Source organism: Xenopus tropicalis, chromosome 8 (assembly GCF_000004195.4).
Source record: "Xenopus tropicalis strain Nigerian chromosome 8, UCB_Xtro_10.0, whole genome shotgun sequence".
NCBI classification, from domain to species: domain Eukaryota; kingdom Metazoa; phylum Chordata; class Amphibia; order Anura; family Pipidae; genus Xenopus; species Xenopus tropicalis.
The window spans coordinates 9078239-9094994 of record NC_030684.2 but is presented as its reverse complement, the minus strand read 5'-3'; the positions used below and the strand labels follow the sequence as shown (position 1 = coordinate 9094994).

Sequence of the window (16756 nt, the reverse complement as noted above, 5' to 3'; positions counted from 1 at the left end):
GTGCTTATGGGCCTCTGAGTGCTTATGGGCCCTTGGGTGCTTATGGGCCTCTGAGTGCTTATGGGCCTCTGAGTGCTTATGGGCCTCTGAGTGCTTATGGGCCCTTGGGTGCTTATGGGCCTCTGAGTGCTTATGGGCCTCTGAGTGCTTATGGGCCTCTGAGTGCTTATGGACCCCTGGGTGCTTATGGGCCTCTGAGTGCTTATGGGCCTCTGAGTGCTTATGGGCCTCTGAGTGCTTATGGGCCCTTGGGTGCTTAGGAGCCTCTGGGTGCTTATGGGCCTCTGAGTGCTTATGGGCCTCTGGGTACTTATGGGCCTCTGGGTACTTATGGGCCTCTGGGTGCTTATATAGAATACAGTTCTTATCACACAAGTTGTAGGGATGCTGCCTGTAATTAAATTCCGGCTGCACTGAGAGGGGAGGGGTAAGGATTGTGAGGGGGCGGGTCATTATGCAAAGAAGCAGAGGAGAGGGAGGAGTGTCGATGCAAAAGGGGTGGGGCAATGTTGTAAATGGGTAAATCAGGGCCATATGGGCAGAAATAAAGTGATCCGGGGCAAAGTGACAGGTTTACATGGCTGGTATTTTACTGGCTAGGCCCAAGGTCAAGGTACTGGAGCTTGGTGTGGGGGGTGTGGGGGGACTGGGTGGGCTGCAGATAAAAGATAGAAGCCATCATACTGCTTGTTGTAGTTCATATGCACAACCCAAAAGTCAGTCAAGTAAGTGAATATAGGCCATACTTCCCCTTTAATATTCTGCCATGTGTGTAGCTAATCCTACATGGGAGGTGGTGGGAAAATCCTTGAATGTACAGCAGGGGGGGTTAAAGTGGCAGCTACCAGGCAAAGGGCTGTACCATTTACCCCTCTATCTGTATATATATATATATAAGTGCCATATTGCCCACCCCAGCCCCAGAGAAGTCATTATTCTACGGAGAAGAAAGGGACCAAAACAACTGGAGCAAGTTGGTTCCACTTAGATTTATGATTCTGGAAAAAAAAAAAAAAGTACAAAAAAAAAAAGGCCGAGTTGCCATGGAAACGATGTAGATACACATTGGCCGGCCCTCGCATCTCATTTCTCTCAGCCGCCGCAGTCGCTGCTGGAATTCAGAGGGATAAATAACGGCACCGAGTCTCTCAGCCTTACGTGTCGCAATGCGACCGGCCTCGGAATCCTGGGAAACTGGAACAGATCCCATATTATATATATAGGGTCCCCTGAAAATGTATTTTCCTTTATCACACAAAGTTATGGCAGGGTTGCCCTTTAAAAATCTTGCTATGGCCACAGTCAGGACCCCACAAAGCCCCATTGTGCCTATAACACACTCAATGGATAATCAATGCTGCTCTGGGCTCCCCCTAATGGAAGCAAGTATAACTGCAGCAAGTAACGGAAGCTCAAGTGACTCAAACCTAAGGGTTGCACCCAAAATTGCGTCCCCATGAGTGTTCTGTGGCCCTGCCTGAAGTAAGACTGCATCCAAGTGGTGCAACACTCCATATCTTGGGTCTAATGGCGTAACTTTGGGGGCCTAAGCCCCCCAGCAAAATGTTATCTTTGGACCCTCCTCACATGAAATTGCTGTTCCCTCTGTTCCCCTCCTGTTCCCTCCTGCAGCCTCAGAGTCTGACCCGCTTGGGTCCCACGGTAGAACCCCAATTTAGGATGAACATACACTGGCCAATAGGAGCTTGTGACTCAGTGGAGGTCATTTACCAACACTGGGCAAATTTGCCCATGGGCAGTAACCAAGCAAACTGTTGCATTTATTGTTCTACCTGCAGCTGGCTAAAAAAAAGTCAGTCACTGGTTGGTTGCTATGGGTTACTACCCATGGGCAATGTTGATAAATGAGCCCCAGTCCCTCCAGACTGAACTGGCATCTAACTGGCCATTGTAAGGAGCCCACTGACTGACCAATATCTGCCCGTAAATCATGAAGGCTTCAAAATCCAATCAACAGAGGACCAAGTCCCTAGTCCGATGGGTTTTCATAGGCCCCACTGTATGACAAGGTCATTGGATCAGCACAAATTGTCCCAGTGTGTGTACCTAAATCGGGTTGACAGATGTGTGGTCAAATTTAATGTTGGTCCCATTTAAAAATATTGATAAATTCTGCCCAAGTGAAGGGACCCACCAGAGTAACTCCGAGGTCCTGGTGGGCCATGTTGACCCTTAGGAGGGTCCTTTTTCTGCCCAAGTGAAGGGACCCACCAGAGTAACTCCGAGGTCCTGGTGGGCCATGTTGACCCTTGTGGAGGGTCCTTTTTCTGCCCAAGTGAAGGGACCCACCAGAGTAACTCCAAGGTCCTGGTGGGCCATGTTGACCCTTGTTGAGGGTCCTTTTTCTGCCCAAGTGAAGGGACCCACCAGAGTAACTCCTAGGTCCTGGTGGGCCACGTTGACCCTTGTTGAGGGTCCTTTTTCTGCCCAAGTGAAGGGACCCACCAGAGTAACTCCGAGGTCCTGGTGGGCCATGTTGACCCTTGTGGAGGGTCCTTTTTCTGCCCAAGTGAAGGGACCCACCAGAGTAACTCCAAGGTCCTGGTGGGCCATGTTGACCCTTGTTGAGGGTCCTTTTTCTGCCCAAGTGAAGGGACCCACCAGAGTAACTCCTAGGTCCTGGTGGGCCACGTTGACCCTTGTTGAGGGTCCTTTTTCTGCCCAAGTGAAGGGACCCACCAGAGTAACTCCGAGGTCCTGGTGGGCCATGTTGACCCTTAGGAGGGTACTTTTTCTGCCCAAGTGAAGGGACCCACCAGAGTAACTCTGAGGTCCAGGTGGGCCATGTTGACCCTTGTGAAGGGTCCTTTTTCTGCCCAAGTGAAGGGACACACCATAGTAACTCCGAGGTCCTGGTGGGCCACGTTGACCCTTGTGGAGGGTCCTTTTTCTACCCAAGTGAAGGGACCCACCAGAGTAACTCCGAGGTCCTGCTTGGCCATGTTGACCCATAGGAGGGTCCTTTTTCTGCCCAAGTGAAGGGACCCACCAGAGTAACTCCGAGGTCCTGGTGGGCCATGTTGACCAAGTGAAGGGACCCACCAGAGTAACTCCGAGGTCCTGGTGGGCCACGTTGACCCTTAGGAGGGTCCTTTTTCTGCACAAGTGAAGGGAACCACCAGAGTAACTCAGAGGTCATGTGGGCCATGTTGACCCTTAGGAGGGTCCTTTTTCTGCCCAAGTGAAGGGACCCACCAGAGTAACTCCGAGGTCCTGGTGGGCCATGTTGACCCTTAGGAGGGTCCTTTTTCTGCCCAAGTGAAGGGACCCACCAGAGTAACTCCGAGGTCCTGGTGGGCCATGTTGACCCTTGTGAAGGGTCCTTTTTCTGCCCAAGTGAAGGGACACACCATAGTAACTCCGAGGTCCTGGTGGGCCACGTTGACCCTTGTGGAGGGTCCTTTTTCTACCCAAGTGAAGGGACCCACCAGAGTAACTCAGAGGTCCTAGTGGGCCACGTTGACCCTTATGGATGTTCCAATTCTGTCTATGAATTTCTAACATGGCCCAGAGACTAGTGAGTAGAGGAAAATGCCTATTAATAGCCCCAGGAGCTACGTGTACTGTTGGTTCTGCACAGGTAACACTTGTATGGGACATTCCAACTCTGGAATGCTCTGGGCCGGGTCCATAGAAAGGCTCTCTTAGCCAACACAGATAGACTTTGCCTAATGGACTCTTAGGGGATGGGATTGGACTGGCTCGGTACCAGGGAACTGCACACACTCGTACGGCTAATGGACTTGTGCAAAGTGCGGGGAGTCGGCGCTTGCTGGGAAATGATAAATAGGGTGCAATGGAAAACTCATTAGTGAGCCGGTAAAGGTCAGCCTGGCATTCACACCGGGCCGGGGAAATAAAACTAACGAAAGGGCCGAAGCAAATTCAGAGCTCCCAGTTCTGCTGATTTCCTGGGCCACGGGGCTATCTGCCAAAAATATATATATATATATCCTTATATTTTGCTCTGGGCACATTCCGAATCCTTCTCTGCGTGGCAGCAGCTGGGGCTCAGGATATAACCCGAGGGGGGGGATTTATTGGTCCCCGGGCAGCACTGCAAAAGAACTTCCAATAAAGAAATGATTTTAATAGGAAATAATGTGATCTGTTGGGTTGTGTATTGCCTTGAAAACAGGAATGTACTGTATTCAAAGGGTTGGCTTTATGTTCTACTTATCTACCCTTAAATAAACAGTAAAGAAGAAGCCTGTTGGGTGCCCAGAACATTCCTTCTCTGTATATCTGTATTTATACATATGGGAGGGAGGTGCCATAGTGTTTCCCTTAGACAATACAGTACGGGGGTGCAGCTTATTGTGTGCCCAGAACATTCCTTCTCTATTTATTTGTATTTATACATATGGGTAGGGGGTGTCATAGTGTTTCCCTTAGACAGTACAGTATGGGGGTACAGCTTATTGTGTGCCCAGAACATTCCTTCTCTGTATATTTGTATTTATACATATGGGAGGGAGGTGCCATAGTGTTTCCCGTAGACAGTACAGTATGGGGGTACAGCTTATTGTGTGCCCAGAACATTCCTTCTCTGTATATTTGTATTTATACATATGGGTAGGGGGTGTCATAGTGTTTCCCTTAGACAGTACAGTATGGGAGTACAGCTTATTGTGTGCCCAGAACATTCCTTCTCTGTATATTTGTATTTATACATATGGGAGGGAGGTGCCATAGTGTTTCCTTTAGACAGAACAGTATGGGGGTACAGCTTATTGTGTGCCCAGAACATTCCTTCCCTGTATTTTTGTGTTTATACATATGGGAGGGAGGTGCCATAGTGTTTCCCTTAGACAGTACAGTATGGGGGTACAGCTTATTGTGTGCCCAGAACATTCCTTCTCTGTATATTTGTATTTATACATATGGGAGGGGGTGCCATAGTGTTTCCCTTAGACAGTACAGTATGGGGGTACAGCTTATTGTGTGCCCAGAACATTCCTTCTCTGTATATTTGTATTTATACATATGGGTAGGGGGTGTCATAGTGTTTCCCTTAGACAGTACAGTATGGGAGTACAGCTTATTGTGTGCCCAGAACATTCCTTCTCTGTATATTTGTATTTATACATATGGGAGGGAGGTGCCATAGTGTTTCCTTTAGACAGAACAGTATGGGGGTACAGCTTATTGTGTGCCCAGAACATTCCTTCCCTGTATTTTTGTGTTTATACATATGGGAGGGAGGTGCCATAGTGTTTCCCTTAGACAGTACAGTATGGGGGTACAGCTTATTGTGTGCCCAGAACATTCCTTCTCTGTATATTTGTATTTATACATATGGGAGGGGGTGCCATAGTGTTTCCCTTAGACAGTACAGTATGGGGGTACAGCTTATTGTGTGCCCAGAACATTCCTTCTCTGTATATTTGTATTTATACATATGGGAGGGGGTGCCATAGTGTTTCCCTTAGACAGTACAGTATGGGGGTACAGCTTATTGTGTGCCCAGAACATTCCTTCTCTGTATATTTGTATTTATACATATGGGAGGGAGGTGCCATAGTGTTTCCCTTAGACAGTACAGTATGGGGGTACAGCTTATTGTGTGCCCAGAACATTCCTTCTCTGTATATTTGTATTTATACATATGGGAGGGAGGTGCCATATTGATACTATGAGAGCACAGTGGTGGACAAGTTGCCCCACCAGAATGAGGGCTCGGCCGCGCAGTGTAATTCCCATGAAGGATCGGGTTAGCACAAATAATTTCCATAGCGTGTGACAGATAAAGGACAAGTCGGGGAATTGGTCACACCTTAACCAGCAGAAAATCTAATGATCTCGCAGTGGAACCCGGAACAAATTCCATTTTTAATTAGCCCTTTTTCTCTCCACATCTGATTAGCAGATCAGCCGTGACCCAGAAATCAGTTCACTGATCAACCCGAGGTTTGGACTCACGGAACGGGATTTAATTGCACATTATTGCAACCGAGCTTATCAGTGGTAAAAATATCCAACCAGCCGTCATCTAGAGTATCTGCTCTATACTCTGCTCTAAATCAGCATTGTCTCAGGAGTCAGAACCAGCAGTGCAGAGAAGGGAAAGGGACAGACACAGTGACAGTTACACATAACTATAAACCCAGTGAGAATGAGGAATGAATGGATATTGGGGAGTTGTATCAGGAGTCAGAACCAGCAGTGCAGGGAAGGGAAAGGGACAGACACAGTGACAGTTACACATAACTATAAACCCAGTGAGAATGAGGAATGAATGGATATTGGGGAATTGTATCAGGAGTCAGAACCAGCAGTGCAGAGAAGGGAAAGGGACAGACACAGTGACAGTTACACATAACTATAAACCCAGTGAGAATGAGGAATGAATGGATATTGGGGAGTTGTATCAGGAGTCAGAACCAGCAGTGCAGGGAAGGGAAAGGGACAGACACAGTGACAGTTACACATAACTATAAACCCAGTGAGAATGAGGAATGAATGGATATTGGGGAGTTGTATCAGGAGTCAGAACCAGCAGTGCAGGGAAGGGAAAGGGACAGACACAGTGACAGTTACACATAACTATAAACCCAGTGAGAATGAGGAATGAATGGATATTGGGGAGTTGTATCAGGAGTCAGAACCAGCAGTGCAGGGAAGGGAAAGGGACAGACACAGTGACAGTTACACATAACTATAAACCCAGTGAGAATGAGGAATGAATGGATATTGGGGAGTTGTATCAGGAGTCAGAACCAGCAGTGCAGGGAAGGGAAAGGGACAGACACAGTGACAGTTACACATAACTATAAACCCAGTGAGAATGAGGGATGAATGGATATTGGGGAGTTGTATCAGGAGTCAGAACCAGCAGTGCAGGGAAGGGAAAGGGACAGACACAGTGACAGTTACACATAACTATAAACCCAGTGAGAATGAGGAATGAATGGATATTGGGAAGTTGTATCAGGAGTCAGAACCAGCAGTGCAGGGAAGGGAAAGGGACAGACACAGTGACAGTTACACATAACTATAAACCCAGTGAGAATGAGGAATGAATGGATATTGGGAAGTTGTATCAGGAGTCAGAACCAGCAGTGCAGGGAAGGGAAAGGGACAGACACAGTGACAGTTACACATAACTATAAACCCAGTGAGAATGAGGAATGAATGGATATTGGGGAGTTGTATCAGGAGTCAGAACCAGCAGTGCAGGGAAGGGAAAGGGACAGACACAGTGACAGTTACACATAACTATAAACCCAGTGAGAATGAGGAATGAATGGATATTGGGGAGTTGTATCAGGAGTCAGAACCAGCAGTGCAGGGAAGGGAAAGGGACAGACACAGTGACAGTTACACATAACTATAAACCCAGTGAGAATGAGGGATGAATGGATATTGGGGAGTTGCTTAGAATTAAATTTTGGTTGGTCCTTTTTTCTGTCACCTGACCATCACTGAGTTTGCTTTCAATGAAATATTTTAAGTGACCCAATCAGATGACAGAATACGAGGCGTTAGTGCTGTACAGGAGGAAGGTGAGACTAGCGCTAATTAGCTAGAGAATGCATATATTATATATAATTAGAGCGCTCTGAATGAATACAGTGAATATACTGCTCATTAAGCCCACCTACCCCTGTACAGTGAGTTCCTTGTTCTTCCATGTGCTACTCTGTATTCACCCCCCCCATTTATAGGACTGGCTCTGCCTGGCAACAGATAGACCTCTCCTATTCCCATTAGGGCCCAACGTGGCATTACTGGAGAGTAGGCATGGGCATTACTGGCCAGGACAGGGGTGCCCACCACCATTTCTGCCTTCGGTGTGTGGTTCTGCTCATTGAGAAGATCCCAGGGTTGCTTCCTTTATAGACTTTCTACATTCAAGTTCCACCTCTTGAGGGGTAAAACTGCTACAAATTTTGGGGGGGCTGCAGGGGCCTATAAATTCTTTCTCCTGGACCCACTGATACCTTAAAGCAGCCTTGGCTGGTAGGTATGATGTTCTCTAACCACAGTCTTGCACTGGGGTCTTCTACTGACATTGAGAGACCACAAGAAGAACTTTACCAGTTTGAAGAATAAGATAATATCATTTACAAAAGCCACACCCCATTACACTCAGACACACCCACTCTTTGTTAAACCCTACCCCCGTCCATCCATTTCTTTCTTGGTTAGGTTGTATGGTTCTGCTCATTGAGGAGCTCTCAGGGTCTCTATTGGTTACTGCCTTTGGTGTGTGGTTCTGCTCATTGAGAAGGTCTGTGGGTTTCTTCTTTTATGGACCTTCTACATTCAAATTCCTCTTCTTGAGGGGTAAAACTGCTAGAAATGTTTTTTTTTTTGGTGGATGGGGCCAATAAATTCTCCTGGACCCACTGGTACCTTGAAGCAGCCCTGGTTGGTAGGTATGATGTTCTCTAACCACAGTATTGCACTGGGGTCTTCTATTGACAATGTTAGACCATTGATGAAGAAGAACTTTACCAGTTTGAAGAACAAGATAATATCATTTACAATGCATCTCAAAAGCCACACCCCATTACACTCAGCCACTCCCACAATTCCAAACAAATTCACCCGCTCTTTGTTAAACCCCGTCCATCCATTTCTTTCTTGGTTAAGTTGTATGGTTCTGCTCATTGAGGAGCTCTCAGGGTCTCTATCGTTACTGCTTTTCTACATTCAAATTCCTCTGCTTGAGGGGTAAAACTGCTACAATTTTATTGGGGGGTGGAGCAGCAGGGACCTACAAATTCTTTATCCTGGACCTACTGGTACCTTAAAGCATCCCTGGCTGGTAGGTATGATGTTCTCTAAACATAGTCTTGCACTGGGGTCTTCTACTGACATTGATAGACCATTGATCAAGAAGAACTTTACCAGTCTGAAGAACAAGATAATATCATTTACAAAAGCCACACCCCATTACACTCAGCCCCTCCCACAATTCAAAACAAATTCACCCACTCTTTGTTAAACCCAACCCCCGTCCATCCATTTCTTTCTTGGTTAGGTTGTATGGTTCTGCTCATTGAGGAGCTCTCAGGGTCTCTATGGTTACTGCCTTTGGTGTGTGGTTCTGCTCATTGAGAAGGTCTGAGGGTTTCTTCTTTTATGGACCTTCTACATTCAAATTCCTCTTCTTGAGGGGTAAAACTGCTAGAAATGTTTTTTTTTGGTGGAAGGGGCCAATAAATTCTTTCTCCTGGACCCACTGGTACCTTAAAGCAGCCGTGGTTGGTAGGTATGATGTTCTCTAACCACAGTATTGCACTGGGGTCTTCTACTGACATTGATAGACCATTGATGAAGAAGAACTTTACCAGTTTGAAGAACAAGATAATATCATTTACAATGCATCTCAAAAGCCACACCCCATTACACTCAGACACTCCCACAATTCAAAACAAATTCACCCGCTCTTGGTTAAACCCAACCCCGTCCATCCATTTCTTTCTTGGTTAGGTTGTATGGTTCTACTCATTGAGTAGCTCTCAGGTTCTCAGGATCGTTACTGCTTTTCTACATTCAAATTCCTCTGCTTGAGGGGTAAAACTGCTACAATTTTATTGGGGGGTGGAGCAGCAGGGACCTACAAATTCTTTATCCTGGACCCACTGGTACATTGAAGCATCCCTGGCTGGTAGGTATGATGTTTTCTAACCACAGACTTGCACTGGGGTCTTCTACTGACATTGATAGACCATTGATCAAGAAGAACTTTACCAGTTTGAAGCACAAGATCATATCATGTACAAAAGCCACACCCCATTACACTCAGCCACTCCCACAATTCCAAACAAATTCACCCACTCTTGGTTAAACCCAACCCCGTCCATCCATTTCTTTCTTGGTTAGGTTGTATGGTTCTACTCATTGAGTAGCTCTCAGGGTCTCAGGATCGTTACTGCTTTTCTACATTCAAATTCCTCTGCTTGAGGGGTAAAACTGCTACAATTTTATTGGGGGGTGGAGCAGCAGGGACCTACAAATTCTTTATCCTGGACCCACTGGTACATTGAAGCATCCCTGGCTGGTAGGTATGATGTTTTCTAACCACAGACTTGCACTGGGGTCTTCTACTGACATTGATAGACCATTGATCAAGAAGAACTTTACCAGTTTGAAGCACAAGATCATATCATGTACAAAAGCCACACCCCATTACACTCAGCCACTCCCACAATTCCAAACAAATTCACCCACTCTTTGTTAAACCCAACCCCCGTCCATCCATTTCTTTCTTGGTTAGGTCGTAAAGTTCTGCTCATTGAGGAGCTCTCAGGGTCTCTATGGTTACTGCCTTCGGTGTGTGGTTCTGCTCATTGAGAAGGTCTGAGGGTTTCTTCTTTTATGAACCTTCTACATTCAAATTCCTCTGCTTGAGGCGTAAAACTGCTAGAAATGTTTGTTTTTTTTGGTGGGAGGGGGCTGCAGGGGCCAATAACTTCTTTCTTCTGGACCCACTGGTACCTTGAAGCAGCCCTGGCTGGTAGGTATGATGTTCTCCAACCACAGTCTTGCACTGGGGTCTTCTACTGACATTGATAGCCCATTGATCAAGAAGAACTTTACCAGTTTGAAGAACAAGATAATATCATTTACAAAAGCCCCACCCCATTACACTCAGACACGCCCACAATTCCAAACAAATTCACCCACTCTTAGTTAAACCCAACCCCGTCCATCCATTTCTTTCTTGGTAAGGTCATATGGTTCTGCTCATTGAGGAGCTCTCAGCCACACCCTGTTACATTCGGTCACTCCCTCAATTCAATAAATCCCACCCACTTTTTGTTAAACCCAACCCCCAACATTGTTGACTGGATAGTTAATATGATATTAGAGTACATGAAACCTCAGTGCTCAACATGGAGTTTGGAAAGTTTCTCTGGGATGTAACTTTAATCCACTCACTGATTCTCCAACTATAAATAGTTTCCCGTTAGTCCTGTAACCCATAGCAACCAACCAGAAGCATCCTGGAAGGTCCAGACTTTTGTTAGATACCTACAATAGATAGGTTACAAAGTCACAAAGGATTTAACCAGTTCAAGTACAGAATCCCCCTGAATTTCATCAGTGTGATGGTTGAATGATCCTCAAAATGGCGGAAAGCTTGCTCAGGGTTCTTTGAGGAATAACTTTTGAACGGATCGTCCTTCCAACATGGGAGTAAGAGCGTTTTACTCAGGAAGGAAAGCCATCGAACAATTCTATTGTCCTGCTGCTCTGTGTGATGTCCTTTAAAACATCATTTTTTTTAATATATGGAATATAATGACATTTTTTTTAAAAAAAAAGCAAAGTGAGACCAAGAGGACCATACCGTGACTCGAAATGGGGTGGTCGCTGACTGGTCCATGGTGGGACTCTGATCCGAGGAACTCCCAGGCATGCTGCGCCTCCTACCTGTTCTCTCAGGCGGCGACTCTACGGAGAAAGGGAAGAGAGACGGGAGCTTTAAACGTCGGCAGGATAGAAATCTGTATGAATAAAAGATAATCTACACCCAGAGAGTTTAATTCTCACTTTCGCTACAGTTGCAAATGAATTGCAACGACACTCACTCCCCAGTCTGATCAGCTCATTGCAATTCCGCACAACTCGTTACCGCTTCCCGGCCGCCTTCATAAATAGCAATTTCTCACTGATACAAAGAGCAGGAATGTGCCGTTTGGGTATTTAGGGCCATGAGTAGTGGGGGGGGGGGGGAGAAAAAGTTTCTGGCCACTCACAGACCGGCCTGTACGTCATCTGACCCCCAAGCCAAATGGACAATATGGTGGGCCGTACCCGTATATGTTTTTCAATTTCTTTCCTGAGCAACAGAAATTTTTCCCAATATGGCCGACAATTCTCAATACACCAGGATCAGTCGGTGGGGCCTACAATTGGCCACTCATATCCAGATGAAATCGGCCAAATACGAGCCCCTTTAGAGTTTGGTACCAGACTGGAAAGCGGAACTTTTTCATAGTGAATTCCACAGAATTTTATACCCAGGTGAAAGTTACAGCAGCTAGATATCACTTTTTGGCATTCGCCTACCATAGAGTCCTTTAGGTCAGATTCTGACCTTATGAAGTCTATGGAGGCAGTCTGCTGCTACTGTAGTTAATACTGTGGGGTCTGCTTTCAACAATACATGGAGCTATTATAGCAAAACCAGTATTGGATGGGTGGTCCGGGATCAGTGCTGCCATTTTAGGGCCACCACACCCCCCAGGGCCCCTCCCCCCAGTCTTGAGGTCCAACTGATACTAGGGTTGCCACCTTTCTTAACTAATAACACCAGCCAGGGGATAGGAAGGGGGTGGGATGGGGGGCAGGGTAATGATGTAAAATGGGTGGAGTAGTGATGCAAGATGGGGCGGAGCAATCATATGGTATCCAGATGAAATCGGCCAAATACGAGCCCCTTTAGAGTTTGGTACCAGACTGGAAAGTGGAACTTTTTCATAGTGAATTCCACAGCATTTTATATCCAGGTGAAATTTACAGCAGCTAGGTATCACTTTTCTGCATTCGCCTACCATAGAGTCCTTTAGGTCAAACTCTGACCTTATGAAGTCTATGGAGGCAGTCGGCTGCTACTGTAGTTTATCTAGAGTAGAATGGAATGAATACTGTGGGGTCTGCTTTCAACAATACATGGAGCTATTATAGCAAAACCAGTATTGGATTGGTGGTCCGGGATCAGGGCCACCACACCCCCTAGGGCCCCTTGCCCCAGTCTTGAGGTCCAACTGATGATAGGGTCTTTCTTAACTAATAATACCAGCCAGGGGATAGGAAGGGGGCAGTGGGGGCAGGGTAATGATGTAAAATGGGTGGAGTAGTGATGCAAGATGGGGCGGGGCAATCATATGGTATCCAGATGAAATCGGCCAAATACCAGCGGAAAGTGGAACTTTTTCATAGTGAATTCCACAGCATTTTATACCCAGGTGAAATTTACAGCAGCTTAGTATCACTTTTCTGCATTTACCTACCATAGAGTCCTTTAGGTCAGACTCTGACCTTATGAAGTCTATGGAGGCAGTCTGCTGCTACTGTAGTTAATACTGTGGGGTCTGCTTTCAACAATACATGGAGCTATTATAGCAAAACCAGTATTGGATGGGTGGTCCGGGATCAGTGCTGCCATTTTAGGGCCACCACACCCCCCCCAGGGCCCCTCGCCCCAGTCTTGAGGTCCAACTGATACTTGGGTTGCCACCTTTCTTAACTAATAATACCAGCCAGGAGATAGGAAGGGGGGCGGGTGGGGGCAGGGTAATGATGTAAAATGGGCGGAGTAGTGATGCAAAATGGGGCGGAGCAATTATATGATAGGGTGGCATGGGACAGATCTAGCTAATGGTGGTGTGTTGGGCGGGGGAGATATCAGAGAGAACATGGACAACCTCAGAGCAGGTATTGGGGGGCGGAATAACAGGTCATTACTAATTTACCCACAAAAACACTGCCAGTAAAACCAGCTCCAGGATTGGCTCGTATTGACCAGCTAGGCCATAAAATACCGGCCAGATATAACCCTACCAGACATAGCAACCCCAGTGCATAACATGGATTATCCCCGGGGGGGGCGTGATCAATGGAGAGTTCAGGGGGGAGGGGTTTGGGCGGGTCCAGTCCAACCCTGAGCATTGAGTTTTAATATGAAGTTTGCTGTGTAGCATTCCCTCTATGCTCCCCCTAGTGGCTGAGTGCAGAATCTACTAACAAAAATGTTTTTGAGTTTTCCATTTAGAAATAGAGAAATATAAAATAAACAACAAGGCTGTTGGATGAAATGGAATTTTCCAAAGGTGATAAGCATTCCTATGAGCTTAACTCTAAGGTTGCAGAAAGTCGCAGCAGAACGCAGACACGGCGCGTAGCAATACAAGCAATGTCTGTCGCCTAATTACCGCCATTAAGCTTCGCTTTTTGCACGACAACAGTAACAAGCACCTCAAGGTGCGACTCAAAACAAACACCAGTAAATTCCCTCTGATTCTAATCAAAGCCACGGCAGATAATTTGTAACCGGCGATAAGAACCCATTTTTCTCATTTTTTTATTGGCCGCTGATTTGTGCGGCGCGGCAGATGTCGGCGCAGGTAGAAGTCGGACTCAGCAAAGCTCTCCGTATGGTTCTTTGGCAGATCCAAAGCGCCGCGCCTATTGATTTGTGGCTCGTCTGAAGCCAGGGAACCAGATGGACGGGGGATTTACAGTCAACAAAAAACCCCGGGTTGGAACGCGGCGGCTTACGGGCGGGAAAAGGCAGATGCGCGGGGAGAGGAGTCGGAGATAATGAGAGGAAATCAGATCGTTAGAGGCAGAAGCTGTTCCTTTGCAGCACAATATGGAACTCAAAGGGGAAGCAAACGTCTCTGATGGAAACTGGAACCCACAATAAAGGTGGCGCCACCTACGGGTGGGCAATATCGGGAGAATCCATGATAATTCGGTCAATGGGGCCAAACGATTTAATTATAATGACGGGTATAGACAAAATCGGGTCGGGACCCCATCAACGAGCCAATGTGGCCCCCGATCCGACAAGATTTTTTTTAACCTGCCGATCGATATCTGGCCGATTTCAGGCAAGCCCGTCGGTAGTGCCCATAAAGGGTCCGATTAGCTGCCGAATCAGTCTAAGGGACCCATATCAGCAGCTAGAATCGGCCCGTGTATGGGGACCTTAAATAGTTACACAATTAGAGTTGACCGTTGTGGTTCCGGCAATTGCCAATAATGGGAGGTGTGGTCACAGGGAGGGGCTGTGATGTCAAAGGGGCGGAGCAAGGACTTAAACAAGATGGAGTTAGGCGAGTAGGGTTGGCCGGTGGCAGCACCAGTATTACAAATTTACTGGCAGTCTACTTACCAGTAAGTTTGTAATGGCCTATAAATCCCTCCCTTCCCTGATCCTCTCCATTGCCGATCACCCTTTATAACTATGGGGCCACCTCTGCTCCGCCTATAACCCCGCCCAGCCCACCCATTTCAGCATTTACCGTTCCCCCGCCCCTTTAATCATAGCCCCACCCCCAAATGACAGAACGCCCTGCCTCCCAACCCAATGCCAGAATTAGTAATAGAAAAAGTTGGCAACCTAAGGGAGAACCCCCTAATGTAACGCACTTGCCCAAGATTATGATTCATTGGCTCTAAAGGAAATGGATAGAATGAAATAATGTCATAGGGACAGCCAATCGCTGTGTCCTGATATGGTTTCTCCGTAGCAACATAGAACCTCCCTCCCATATGTATAAATACAAATTTACAGAGAAGGAATTTCTCTGTATATTTGTATTTATACATATGGGAGGGAGGTGCCATAGTGTTTCCCTTAGACAGTACAGTATGGGGGTACAGCTTATTGTGTGCCCAGAACATTCCTTCTCTGTATATTTGTATTTATACATATGGGTAGGAGGTGCCATAGTGTTTCCCTTAGACAGTACAGTATGGGGGTACAGCTTATTGTGTGTCCAGAGCATTCCTTCTCTGTATATTTGTATTTATACATATGGGAGGGAGGTGCCATAGTGTTTCCCTTAGACAGTACAGTATGGGGGTACAGCTTATTGTGTGCCCAGAACATTCCTTCTCTGTATATTTGTATTTATACATATGGGTAGGGGGTGCCATAGTGTTTCCCTTAGACAGTACAGTATGGGGGTACAGCTTATTGTGTGCCCAGAACATTCCCTCTCTGTATATTTGTATTTATACATATGGGTAGGGGGTGCCATAGTGTTTCCCTTAGACAGTACAGTATGGGGGTACAGCTTATTGTGTGCCCAGAACATTCCCTCTCTGTATATTTGTATTTATACATATGGGTAGGGGGTGCCATAGTGTTTCCTTTAGACAGTACAGTATGAGGGTACAGCTTATTGTGTGCCCAGAACATTCCTTCTCTGTATATTTGTATTTATACATATGGGAGGGAGGTGCCATAGTGTTTCCCTTAGACAGTACAGTATGGGGGTACAGCTTATTGTGTGCCCAGAACATTCCCTCTCTGTATATTTGTATTTATACATATGGGTAGGGGGTGCCATAGTGTTTCCCTTAGACAGTACAGTATGGGGGTACAGCTTATTGTGTGCCCAGAACATTCCTTCTCTGTATATTTGTATTTATACATATGGGTAGGAGGTGCCATAGTGTTTCCCTTAGACAGTACAGTATGGGGGTACAGCTTATTGTGTGCCCAGAACATTCCTTCTCTGTATATTTGTATTTATACATATGGGTAGGGGGTGCCATAGTGTTTCCCTTAGACAGTACAGTATGGGGGTACAGCTTATTGTGTGCCCAGAACATTCCTTCTCTGTATATTTGTATTTATACATATGGGTAGGGGGTTCCATAGTGTTTCCCTTAGACAGTACAGTATGGGGGTACAGCTTATTGTGTGCCCAGAACATTCCTTCTCTGTATATTTGTATTTATACATATGGGTAGGGGGTTCCATAGTGTTTCCCTTAGACAGTACAGTATGGGGGTACAGCTTATTGTGTGCCCAGAACATTCCCTCTCTGTATATTTGTATTTATACATATGGGAGGGAGGTGCCATAGTGTTTCCCTTAGACAGTACAGTATGGGAGTACAGCTTATTGTGTGCCCAGAGCATTCCTTCTCTGTATATTTGTATTTATACATATGGGAGGGAGGTGCCATAGTGTTTCCCTTAGACAGTACAGTATGGGAGTACAGCTTATTGTGTGCCCAGAACATTCCCTCTCTGTATA

At 46.3% G+C, this 16756-nt stretch overlaps 1 protein-coding gene across 6 annotated transcripts in view; it reads right to left on the bottom strand.

Moving 5' to 3' along the window:
- Positions 1-16756, bottom strand: part of dab2ip (DAB2 interacting protein) — a 362460-nt gene that overhangs the window by 215006 nt on the left and 130698 nt on the right. For all 6 annotated transcript variants that reach the window (XM_031892055.1, XM_031892058.1, XM_031892057.1 and 3 more), the window contains exon 2: positions 11327-11430. In XM_031892055.1, the coding sequence (XP_031747915.1) occupies positions 11327-11430 (104 nt within the window). The remainder of the gene's footprint in view (positions 1-11326; positions 11431-16756) is intronic.